We start from the raw sequence: 13,879 nt of genomic DNA on the forward strand, positions 1-13,879 counted from the left end.
TAAAGAAATGTATTTTAAGATGAAGTAGGTTGTTACGTAACTTGGGAATCTCAAGCCATCTGAAATCCTGAAATGGGCCTGTGTTCTGTGTTTTTGTTTCGGGCCTCTTGTCAGATTTAATTTTTGTCTCATTCATCAGCTCTGCTTACTTAAGAATGGAAACAAACGTGTTGACACGGGGGAGTAGCGTGAATGCTTTAGCGCTGAAAGTACCCAGGGGGAGGAGAGATGAGTGTGAGATGAAGAGAAGATGAGAAACTGCTTTGATGGCAGCGAGGAAAAGATTGGCTGAAGAAAGGTGTGAGAAAAGCATCTAAATAGAATATGTTCCTCAGATCAAATCAGCTGAGTCATCTCTGTACTATTACTCGGATATTATCTCAGAAGTAATGCCAGACACATTAACAGGGAAAGCACTTATTAAAGCGAGTCAAATGGGGTTTTACACATTCTTCTCCTCTCTCCCTAGATGAACCTGATTGCTGGAGGCTTTCATGACGGAGTGCTGTTATATTCTCATGCCCTGAATGAGTCAATGGACCAGTCAGGACTGCGGCCGCCGGGTCATGTGGTCACCAAGAAGATGTGGAACCGCACCTTCCATGGTTAGTCCCTAAACAACCCTGAATAAATGAAGAAGTGGCTGAATATGTGGATTGCACATAAAATACACAGTGTTTCTTACATTTACTTGGACATATATTTAACTGCTGACAGTATGAACCAATGATTTGTCATGTTTTGTCTGGTTACCTTAATTTCATTGGTAATAGACATCCATTTCTGCGTTTTAGGCCTGCACCACATTACAAAAAAAATTGGGAGGGGGTAATTTAAGGCTAGTAATGAGGTAGAGTTTATCATTTCAAACAGGGTTTTCAACAGTGGAGTTTAATCATTATTTTGGTACAAAAGCTGTATCCAGTAACAAATCTGCATTTTTAAGGAGCAAAGATTCAGAAAAGTTTAGAAAAACACATGGTGATCTAGGAGCAAGATAAGCTGTCTTCAATATATTTTCCTTTGGCATTCAAGCATTTTTTTCAACAGGACAAGGTAAAACCGCTTGCTACACTTATTACAAAGGCACTTTTTTGTATGTATGATACATATAAAAGTGTAATCTCTTTTAAAACAGCACAAATGCATAATGTGAAATACAATATCTATAACATGGTTTTAAATGAACAACATTGTTGGACCTGATTGACCACAAGAACACCCTTAAATAAATATAGGGAGAGCACATCTGTTTCTGTGTGTCCTTCTATTGTTAGAAGACAACTCTGTGGGTTTACCAACCCTGCTCCTGGAGAGCTTCCTTTCAGTAGACTCCAACTAATAAAAGTGTTTTATGATGACTTGGATGGTGAGAAGCAGAACATGCTCAAACTTCTAAAAAAAACTTAAAAGGCAATATCTCATAAAAATGTGATCTGTAGTAAAGGACAGGTGAGCTCAATCTACATTCCATGTACCCGAGGTGTTAAATTTTAGAGTTGAATGTTCCAGATTAGCATTGTTAGCAATATCAGTTGATAATTGTTTTATTGATAATGCAGTAATTTTGCATGTTTAAACAGCATAGACATATGTCCACAGATAGAAGTTGGACAGAACTGGGTGTATGACTGATTAAAGAGTCACTAATAGATTAAAAGTAAGAATAAACTTTAAAACAAATACTGTTTTTATTACTGCTGACATGTGGGGCCACCATCTTTGATTATGATCTATGGGTGGGTGAGACTCTCCCGACTTTCCTAATAGGAAATCTGTAGGAATATTCCACTTTAAATGTCCTACAAAGAACTTTGAAATTCCAGCAGAACACAGTATATTTACTGAAACACCTGATGGTAGATTTAGCTGTTGAGGCTTTTGTGAATTCTTCTGTTAAATATAGGCTTTTAGTTTTTTTCCTGACACAGAAAAATGAAGAAATAATGGCCATTTTGACAGGGAATTAAATAAATGAATGGTTGTCTCTGATTGTTGCACAATACTATAAGCACATTTGAAACTGATGTCTGATTGAATCGTGCTAAGCATTACAATGTCTTTATAGTGCTATATAGATGTGAGAGATTCCTCCACTTTTACTGTTCCACAGTGATTTTAAAATGGAATTGCTGTTGGGCTGTTCTGAGGGTTTGCTCCAGGTGATGACTGATTATTTTCTGAAGCTGCTGAGCTGTGCTGGCTCTCAGTGGTCATTATGATGTGCTTTTTGTTCCGGTTTTTCATCTCCAGCTCTAATTGAGTCTGTGAGGAGATATGTCACTGTACTGAATGGCATCCTGCAGGTGTGCTTGTGGAAAGTAGGGCTATAAAAGTTCAGCTAATGCGGGCAAAATAGAATCTCAAGATGTGGAGGGACAAACACACACAGTGAGAGGGAACATCTGAGCAGAAACATCTGGGTTTCAGAATTCATTTGTCGTCTTCCTTTCTACCCCCACGCTCTCTGTACCACACTCTGTTCGTCTTCTTTGTTTTTATCTTCTCTCTCCATCACTCCATCCAAAGCCACTTAAAGGTAGTCCCAGGGAGACACTCAACAAGGTCGTCCCAGCATGGGCTCAGAAAGCTTAAATTTATTTAGCTGGGATTGTGTGCCTGCTTGCACATTTTAAGAGAAAAATTTAGTACTTTACTTTTAGAAAAACCAGAGACAAAAATTAGAATGTTAGGAGTAACAAAAATGTCCTGAATTTGTAATATTAGTTATACATAATCTATCATTATCCTTTTTTTTTTTAAATATGAAAACAACAAAGCTTGTTTTATTTTTTGCTTATTGAATGTAGAGTGGGTTAGGATTAGGTTTTTAAAAATCCTAATTAGGCATTATGACATGGTGGACAATTTTAGTGTAAATTTGCATTAAATCAAGTTCTAAACATGTTAAATTGTTCATGATGTTCTTGTTCTGTTTCAAAGATACACTTTGAATTACACTGATATATTACTATGACAGGGTGGAGCTTTAGGCTTAATGTTTACCTCAGCTAATTATGGAAACAATATGATAAATGTTAGGTGAAATTACTGTTATTAAATGCCGAACATTCATTTATTGTCTTCAGTTCATTGACTATAAATAGTATGAAGTTTGTGATATCACTGATGTCAAAGAGTGCTTTCTTAATAGGCAGTTTATTTCAAGATGAAACAGTGGACATGGAATTCTTGACATATTTGCTATTTTTGTGAAAATAGCTAAATTAATCATTTAAACTACATTGTCTACTTTGTTAAAAAGCCTTTTAAATATATTTTTATTTATACTAAAAGAATTGTCTTATTTAAGTACTTACAGAAATGACTCTGACATTATATCCCTCTGTATAGTAAAACTTGAAAAATGTATTGTTACATAGTGAAGGTATGAAATAAAAAAAAAATGAGGACACAAATGCAAGTTTTATTATAAGGCACACTATCAGTTATCTTTTTCTAGTTTTTCTAGTCTATTTTCATATATGGCACAGAGGATTATAAGGCGCATTTTAAGCAACAATAGTAAGGAACAAGGGTGTTGCCATGTTGTTAATCTACACAGATTTCTCACCTGAACTTTTTATTTGGTTGAGTAAAGTGCATCCGTTTATTTACAGTAAGTAAGTATTTCCAGTATTTTAGCCGTGGTTAGCAGCAGCAGCACAAGCCACAATTAGCAGCAGCACTAGCCACGATTAGCAACAGCACTAGCCACGATTAGCAACAGCGCTAACCATGGTTAGCAGCAGCAATAGTAACGGTTAGCAGCAGCCCAAGCTGTGGTCAGCAGCAGCGCTTAGTGCTAGTAAATGCCTCCCAACAGTGCTACACTGAGGAACCCAGAGTGTTCCGGTAAGCCAGGGCATTTTGTCTCATGTAGCTTGTTTTAACACGGTAAACACACAGACTACAGGCCAATATACTCACCTCTGAACAGCAAAAGAGCTTAGTGGTGGAGAAACTTCACTGACACTACTGCAGTTCAGTGGAGTGGCTTTACTTCTCCTTACAACCTGACTGGAAAAAAAAAATCATACATAAGGCGCACTGAGTATTTTGGGGAAAATAAAAGGATTTTAAGTGCACCTTATAGTGTGAAGAATACAATACATAGATTTTCTTACTTCTATGAGACATGATGTATAGACCAAGTTTTCACATGAAATGCTATGAATTTTTTTCTTAGTTCCATTTATTTTGACATATTTGTCAACTATAGGGTTCAAACTGAAAAAAATGCAGCATCTCCACCACTCATGTGAACTACAGCTCCTACCCTATATCAGTTACAACTGCAAACACTCTCTAAAACCAGAGATCAGTCTAGCACTGAGGAGGAATTTTGGCACACACTTCTTTATAGAATTGCTATAATTTAGACACATTGGATGGTTTTCAAGAATGTAAATCAGCCACAGTGTCCCAGTGGAGTTCAAATCAGGACTAAGTCACCTCAAGTCAAACCTTTAATTTGTTACGTTTTGGGTCGCACAGAGGTGAACCAGCTCTTTTTTTGCTGCCTAACCGAACTGCACCTGAACTTCAGATCACAGTATGATGAGCCGGATTTCTAATTCCAGCAATTATGGCAATTAGCCCAGGCCAACATATGATGTTGTTGTGAAATTCTGCTGAATCAGTACATTATTCCAAGAGCATTTGTGCTATTCTAACACTAAGATAACATGGTACAAGCAGGGCCTGCAGTGATTTAAATGTTCATCTGGGCTCAGAGATGGGTTTTCTGCACTTTAGCAGGAATTTTGGTAGGCCAGTCACTTCTGGAAAGATTCACCACTGTGCCAGGATTTCTACATCTGGAGATAATGGCTTGCACTGTGGTTTGCTCAGAGAACCGAGCCTTAGAAATGGATTGCTTCCCATTTCAGATATATTATGCTATATTTATTAACGTTATTTTTATTATTAATTCACACCACTGGAAAGGTTTTATTAAAATAATAAAAGTAGTTTAGATTTAACAGGGATGTCCTATCAAGTAGTAATCATGTCTAAATGAAATATCAACTTAATTTGGTTATTAATTGGTTAATTGAGGAAATAAAAGAAGTCAATTATTTTTCATAATTTTAATTTTTTTTATAATTTTGTGGATGTTTTTCTTTCAAAATAAATGGTCATTGGACACACATTTTACTTGCACTCCTTTTTTTGTTCTTTTTCAGATCTAAATATAATATGACAGATATGTAAAAATAGAATAAATCAGCAAATATTTGTTTATAGCACTTTACACATACCGTATTTTGTGCACTACAAGATTCACTGTATTGTAAGGCACAATATCAATGAACAAAAAAAGATCTTTTAAAATCAAACAAGCGCTGGATGTAAATCTAGATTCCTTTCTGAACAGCGTAATAGCTAGCGCATTTAGCGGGTATTGATAAGGCTGCTCCAGCAGTGTTAGCCGTGTTTAGCAGCAGGCTACAGGCCGATAATACTCACCTCTGAAAGGGCAAATAGCTGTTAGCGGGTAATGCTAATGCTACTCATGCTGCTGGAGAACTAAACTGAAACTCCTGAATAACACTGCAATTTGGCAAAGTGACTTTTCTGCTTACAACCTGACTGGTAAAATCCGCACGGGATTAAAACACACACTAATGATTTTTGGGAAAATTAAAGGATTTTAAATGCGCCTTATAGTGCGAAAAATACAGTTTCATTATGATACTATTATGGTTTCATTATGATGAGAGTGTAAATTATAGCATAAAAATCCATAATCACTGATCTCTAATTCTAACTGATTCATTGGCATCTATGAGACATTTTAAACGCAAGAAATGCAAATTTATACTGTGTCCTCTGGATTAAATATCACCCAACATTAGATTGTGGCTGAATGCAATATAAACCTCACAGGAATATTCAAACATCTAGTATAAAAGTAGAGGTTTTTACTGTAGCTACAACATGCAAGGTCTCTTATAATTCACCATTGATGAAAGAAATGTGGATGTCTGTAAATTAGTGGAAGTACAGTGAGTTATGCAAGATTTGTGTGTTTATAGTGAAATTCGTTTGTCAGCAGTGGGTGCTGTTTATATAAAAGCTGAATACACTAATTAAAATGACTTTCTGAATCTATAATGGATGCGTTGCATTAATATTAAGTAAATATCAGCATTTTGCTAAACAGTTTCACTTTCTGTACTGCCCTGATTAGAAGACACTGTAAATCCAACAAAACCTCAAGAATTTTTTAAATTCCGATATGTTATTACACAAATGTTACAAGTTGTGGAAATCCGATGTGTAATTACATTAATGTAACACATGTACAGATTAGTATCTGCACTTTGGATAGAATGTCTAGTATAACTTAATGTATCATTTTAACATATGAATAACAAATAATTAGTATATAATTACAACATGCTTTTGTTTTAATTCCCAACTTTAAGTTAAACATATACTACATGTCTTTTTGTCCTTAGTTAGCTTTCGTCCCTCTGCTGACACACCTGCTTAAATCCGATCTGGGATATTTACCACAGCCATATCTAATCACACTGCCCTCTACATCACTGATATTCCACAGAAACACACCTGGCACCAGACCAGGCAAGCAGAGCACAGAGTAAAAACAGCCCCAGGCCAAAATAATCACGACCAGCCTGCGTTCCCAATGGCTGTTTATTAAGTGGTTCATAGACTGTAGTCAGACTGTGGAGAATTGCTCCGCAATAAAGTCTGGAGAGAGATCTAACTGACTGTATGTTGGTGAGATTTTATATAGAGAGTCTTAGAAATGCCCATAGCTGATGTTTTTAAGAATGCTACACCAGGACTTCCAGACTAGACTTTGGGTGGGTACAACATACAGTTGTGGTCAAAAGTTTACATACACTTGTAAAAAAACATAATGTTATGGCTGTCTTGAGTTTTCAATAAGTTCTACAACTCTTATTTTTCTGTGATAGAGTGATCGGAACACATACATGTTTGTCACAAAAAACAGTCATAAAATTTGGTTCTTTCATAAATTTATTATGGGTCTGCTGAAAATGTCACCAAATCTGCTGGGTCAAAAATATACATACAGCAACATTAGTATTTGGTTACATGTCCCTTGGCCATTTTCACGGCAACTAGGCGCTTTTGGTAGCCATCCACAAGCTCCTGGCAAGCTTCAGGTCGAATGTTTGACCACTCTTCTTGACAGAATTGGTGCAGTTCAGCTAAATGTGATGGTTTTCTTGCATGAACCCGTTTCTTTAGCACTGTCCACATGTTCTCAATGGGGTTTAAGTCAGGACTTTGGGAAGGCCATTCTAAAACCTTAATTCTAGCCTGGTTTAGCCATTCCTTTACCACTTTTGATGTGTGTTTTGGGTCATTGTCTTGTTGGAACACCCAACTGCGCCCAAGACCCAACCTTCGGGCTGATGGTTTTAAGTTTTCCTGCAGAATTTGGAGGTAATCCTCCTTCTTCATTATCCCATTTACTTTCTGCAAAGAACCAGTTCCACTGGCAGCAAAACATCCCCAGAGCATAATACTACCACCACCATGCTTGACAGTAGGCATGGTGTTCCTGGGATTAAAGGCCTCACCTTTTCTCCTCCAAACATATTGCTGGGTGTTGTGGCCAAACAGCTCAATTTTTGTTTCGTCTGACCAGAGAACTTTCCTCCAGAAGGTTTTATCTTTGTCCATGTGATCAGCAGCAAACTTCAGCCGAGTCTTAAGGTGCCTTTTCTGGAGCAAGGGCTTCTTTCTTGCACGGCAGCCTCTCAGTCCATGGCGATGTAAAACACGCTTGACTGTGGAGACTGACACCTGTGTTCCATCAGCTTCCAAATCCTTGCAGACCTGCTTCTTGGTGATTCTTGGTTGACTCTTGACCATCCTGACCAATCTCCTCTCGGCAGCATGTGATAGCTTGCGTTTTCTTCCTGATCGTGGCAGTGACACAACTGTTCCATGCACTTTATACTTGCATATAATTGTCTGCACAGTTGCTCTTGGGACCTGTAGCTGCTTTGAAATGGCTCCAAGTGACTTCCCTGACTTGTTCAAGTCAATAATTCGCTTTTTCAGATCCACACTGAGTTCCTTTGACTTTCCCATTGTAGCTTTTGTAGCTGAGTCTAATCACTGGGTCAAATGAGCCCTATTTAAATGGGCTCATGAGAAGTCAACAGCTGTAGTCAATCAGAATCACTTACAAGAAGTGAAGAGGCCATGACATGAAGCTAATTTGATTGATACAACTCGCTACATCACCAAAATTGACAAATTTTGTTGCTGTATGTATATTTTTGACCCAGCAGATTTGGTGACATTTTCAGCAGACCCATAATAAATTTATGAAAGAACCAAATTTTATGACTGTTTTTTGTGACAAACATGTATGTGTTCCGATCACTCTATCACAGAAAAATAAGAGTTGTAGAACTTATTGAAAACTCAAGACAGCCATAACATTATGTTTTTTTACAAGTGTATGTAAACTTTTGACCACAACTGTATATGCGGACCAAATTCTAAATCAGATTAGTGTCACAAACAGAGTGATGAAGGCATTTGTCCTCGATTGCCAGTCAAGTAGACACATAAACACAACTATCAAGCTTCAAGTATCTCTTATTTTGAACAAACGAGTAAACAAAATCAACATAACCTGAATGTCCCTTGATGATTGTGTACATTTAGGTTTTGAAATCTGTAGTTACTGTATTCAGCTGTTTATGCTTAAAGCAAGCCGTGTTCTAACACTTCTGTCCCTAAATCCACATAGCTGTCATCCCCACATTTATCTCCAGAGTGCTGACAGTATCACCCCTAATGAAATACGACTTGTACCTAGCATGCCTAGATTCAACAGAGTGTGTAGACGCAATGAGAAGTGACACTTGGAATGCATTTTAACTGTTTTTTTACATAAAGTAAATATGTGAGATGGTTCTGTAATGGAGATGGTTCTACCGCTATTATTTAAACGCAACAGCTAGTGTAACTTCTGCTTATATTGTCAATTTTTTATATCCACAGAATTCGTTTTTTAAAATGTTATTCAGCTCTATTCAAAAAAGGTGTGGTTATTGTAAAAGGGCAGACCATCAGCTCCACTCCGCTCCGCTCTGCAGCCTGTGACCTCGAGGCAGCCCTCAGGGGCAGGGTTATTTAAATGAGTAGACTGTCTCTCCACAGTCTTTCTTCCTCCTCTGGTCTCTACTGCGCAGACTCGGGTATCAGGATCGCCAACATGGCGGAAGATTTTGGCTTCATTTTCAGTAAATGAATAGGAACGGCAACATGGCGTCCATCTTTTTTACAGTCTCTGGTTTGGAGGGATGTATAATAAAAGTCCATCTACAATAGGTGCACATTTAGTGTAGACTCAAACAAAAAATGTAAGGCTATAGTCACATGGCAAGATTTATGTAATCAATTCTAAATACAAACAAGGAGACTGATCGGAAATCCTGCCCTTCAACTAAAAGAGCCAATCAGCTTTCTGGTTACGCTCCACAAGCTATACAAACAGTATGTTCTTACCAGATTTTCTCCATTCATAGAGATCAAGGCCTGGTCTCTGTAAATAGCTTCCTGGTGGCATGGTAAAGATGGCCATGTAAACAATCTGTCCTATAAGGATCTTGACCTTCATCACCAACAGCCATAAGTGCACGTGTGCAAGGAAAAACACAGACTCCTATCTGTCCATTCATATATATTTTACATGCTCACAAATTAGATGTGTATCCAATCTAGGACCCCATGTGAAAGTGACTTAAATATGAGTTTTAAAAAATCTGATTTGGTATGTCCACACAATGTGTGTTAAGTTCAGGCAAATTAGAGATTTGAGTCACTTTAATCTGGTATCATAAACAAAGCCAATATTCTTGTGAAAATCTAAGTGAACAAAAGACTTCAGAAATCTGAATTACCAAACGGCAAAAAAGTTGAAGATGAGACATTCTTAGTTAGAGGAAGTAGTTAGAGGAAATGAATGTTATGCAGATAACCTTTACCAAGATCTCAGACCCTAATTAGCTAATTAGTGCTATGGCTTGTTCACAGTCCTTGATAGGAAAGGTCAGGTGATGCAAATTTCAAAGCTTTATGAATATTTTTTTAATGTAGACTTTTTAAACCTTGTTCCAACAATCAGCAGCCATTAACTCCTCTCAGCAGCTGTCTAGAACTTATTTACTGCATACTGCGGTTGAAGGCTATAAGAAGATATCGAAGCTTTTTAGGTAGACATTTTTTCAGTTGGTAATCAAGTTAAATGGTAGTAAGTAATGATGAAAACCTGTAAGAGCAAGAAAACTGATTGTAGGATTGCTAAAAAGGACAGTAATATTACGTAAATATGTAGTCCTTAGCAGTAATAGTTGCATTTACAAGGAGTGCTTCTTTACTGCTAATGAAGCTGACAGGGAAATGGAAAGAATGAGCTAATTGGCAGATGCTGGTCAGTGAACTCAGAGACTTCTGGGATGTTGCTGTGTTCGGGAGCAGGCCCTCAGAGACAGGCTTTACACAGCCCGGCACCCGGCACACACTCCTCTGAAATTAAAGCCCTGCTGCCATTCTGGGCTCTGATGAGCTGGACTAACACACACAGACACATCTCACTCTATCACTATCTCTCTGTCGTGTCTCCCCCTCTCTTTCTCTTTCTATCTCTTTATCTCTTTCTTACTTTCTCTCCGTCTACCTCAGTCACAGCTCCACCACCATCACTCTCTCTTCACTCTTCCCTCTTTTACATCTTTTACATAGCTCTCCATCCAGCCTATTCTCACTGCTCTCCTGCCTCATTTTCATCTTTCACCCACTCAGTTTTAATGATGTGTGCATGGGTGTGCGGAAGTAGAGGAGGGCGTCTAATAAGAATGGAAGAAGGCATCTGTGTGTCATTTTCTCTGAGCCTGTCATCATCTTTTCCTGTCTTTCCTCCCTTTCTGGACTTCTGCATTCCTAAGCTTATTCTCTGTTATTTTCTTTTATCATCATCTTCTTTTATGCCCTTCGTGATTTCCTCATGCTCCTCTGTATCTCCTTTATTCTGTTTCCTCTTGTACCACCTGAGCCACCTTTATCCTCCCGTTATGGTAGCAGCTCTTTAGGGGAAGACGAAGGCAGCAGATAGCGGAAAGAACTAGCAGTGCCTTTGCTGGAGGTAGACAAAAACTGGAACACTGATAGGATCCTCAGAGTGCACAACCTTTTGTGATATCAGTATCTAAATTGTTCAAATTATTATGAGATTTTAAATCTCGAGTTTCAAGTCTCAAATACAAACTCCAAACTTTTCCATGAAGGAATTATGACCTGTCCATTCTAAATGGAATTGTTCAATTAAAGTAAAATATAGTCCTACACTAGCATCATTCTCTTTTTTTCATGGTATAATGGTGACATATATCTGCTATAACTGTGTAATGAACTGTGTATTCATTTTTGTAGTCATATTTCCTGTTGTTCCTTTGCAGTTATTTGTTGTCAATTCTAATTTTGTTTAAAATCTTAATTCATTTGTACAGCATGTTTTATAACTGAGGTCATAAAGCATCTTCAATGAAATGCAATAATGAGACAAAAGATCAACAGAATGAAAAATGTAAAATCCCAAAAACTCCCTCAGACTTCCTAAAACTTGAAGGAAGAAACTTCTGAGAATCCAAGATTCATCTTCTTTTATAGTAATAGTACAAATTAGTAAAGTAATGATGATGGTTAATAGGAATAATGTTAATAATAATAACAGTATCAGTCTATAATGGAGGATGGGCAACTAATATAAAGGAGTAGCTTTAGTCGGGGTAGCAGGAGGCCTCAATGGTCAAACTTTCATTGGTGTCAGACAGGGCAGGTTTGTTGTATTACATTAGAAAAATGTAAAAAAAAATAGAGTTAGTTTTATTGGTTTTATGGAGTACAGATAATATGAATAGATTTTCAGAATGTGGCTAACAGTCTAACTAAACCAAGCCAGCCAGGAGGTAACACAGACACAAGCACATCCTTAAACATTGGCATCCATCTGCTTCACTGCCTATTTATATGTTCATGAACTTCTGTATCTGCAACCTTTGTTACATACATTTTTCATAAGGTTATTTCAGAGTTGGGGACTTTATTAGAAAATACACTTCCTCCTGAAAGTGCTGTGAATTCTGGGAACTAGTAAGATGCCAACCAACTTTTATCTATATAGTCAATAATAGGAAATTGGGTCTTTCATGAAATTTTGGAAGCTGACTCTGGTATGAGAGATAAATCAGCCAGTGTAATGTGCTGGTGAGGTTCTCTGACTTGGTCGAAGGGTGAATGGCACAAGCAGATGGCCGGAAGATGGTCCAAGGGACACTCAGTCCATGTCAATCTTACACCCACATCCAACCACTCAGGATGATGGTTCAGGGTGGCAGAAAGAAAAAAACAATTAAATCCATGAATGCATTAAAAATGCTTTTAATGATAAATTACTTGCCATTTCCATTGAAACAGTGTGTTTTTGTCAGTGCCAACATGTAAACACAGATAAAAGGTTTAAGGTCTCTAACTGTACAATGAGCTGAGCTCTTGAATGTCACATCACATCAGCTGAAGAGAAAAGGCTGGCTTTGGCTAAGCTGAGAGGAAAGAAGTGCTGAATGAATTATAGAGTTCTGCTTTTGTTTAAAGCCCATTTGTGAATTTGGATTTTTTTTTGTCTTTTTCTGTCTGCTTTCATAATGCTTAGCGCTCGGTTCAGTTTGGTAGCAGTGACACACACACTACATTTAGAGGGCTTTATGAACCCTGCAATCGTGTATGTCAGATTCATGCTGATCTCTAAATAAACTCCCAAATACACTAACCTGCAGTTGTTTTACAGTTAGATAATAGTGTGTGCGGTGCAGAGCATTTAATAAAAAACCCGACACACACACACACACACACACTACATTTATCTAATGGCTGAGCTGTTGAGCTCCCATAGGGAGCAATGATGATACTGAACCTCCATTACTTTAAGTGCTTTATTCTTTCTCTCTCTGTCTCTCTCTCTCTCTCTTTCTCTCTCTCTCTCTTTAGCCTCTTAGTTCATAAATCTGTTATATGAGCTGACCTCAGGTCAGTTGGATTTCATGGCCTCTGCAGGGAGTCACGTATTTAAATAGGTCTGCACAAATCTCATTACATTTGTCAGTTGTTTAACTCATGGACATTGCACTTATTGCAAGTGATAACAAAAGCCTAGTGCAATCCTTTCCTTAAGTATTTTGGACTTATATATATATATATATATATATAGAGAGAGAGAGAGAGAGAGAGAGAGAGAGAGAGCTCTGGAATAAAACAAGAGACAACTTAAAAATAATTAGTTTCTTTGATTTTACAAAATTGAAAAATTCTGGAACATAATCAATAGAAAGATGGATGATCACAAGCCATCAACCCAAGCTGAACTGCTGAAAACAGACATGTTTTATTCAAGAATAAGACTACAATAATAGGAATACAATGTGCACTTTGTTTAAATCAATAAAGTAGTACAATTAAACTGTGGGACCTGTAGATATTACTATTCCACCATATTTTGTGTGTCAAAATCAACTGTTTGGCGCTTTGTTAAGAAGCACAAACACGTTTCATTTAGAACTGTGGGCGAAATGGATATCTCCACGGTGCTGATCTGTTCTGGCTCACAGCTACACTGAGACCAACCTGGCGAGGGTCTGCGAGTGCTCAGTGGTGACATATGTTAGACTTTCACCATCCCCTGGGTGTTCAGACTCTGCCTGGGCCTTTGGCTCAGGGCTCCAGCATGTGTTAGCATTTAGCGCTCAGTCCCTCTGCACAGAGCTTCTCACTCTGTGAGGTCATCTAGGCAAGATTATAA

At 37.7% G+C, this 13,879-nt stretch overlaps 1 protein-coding gene across 2 annotated transcripts in view; it reads left to right on the top strand.

The window, feature by feature from the left end:
• Window positions 1–13,879, top strand: part of npr1a (natriuretic peptide receptor 1a) — a 124,363-nt gene that overhangs the window by 53,502 nt on the left and 56,982 nt on the right. For both annotated transcript variants that reach the window (XM_049476449.1, XM_007228521.4), the window contains exon 5: window positions 470–605. In XM_049476449.1, coding sequence (XP_049332406.1) covers window positions 470–605 — 136 coding nt within the window. The remainder of the gene's footprint in view (window positions 1–469; window positions 606–13,879) is intronic.

This window comes from Astyanax mexicanus, chromosome 3 (genome assembly GCF_023375975.1).
Source record: "Astyanax mexicanus isolate ESR-SI-001 chromosome 3, AstMex3_surface, whole genome shotgun sequence".
Classification (NCBI taxonomy): Eukaryota; Metazoa; Chordata; class Actinopteri; order Characiformes; family Acestrorhamphidae; genus Astyanax; species Astyanax mexicanus.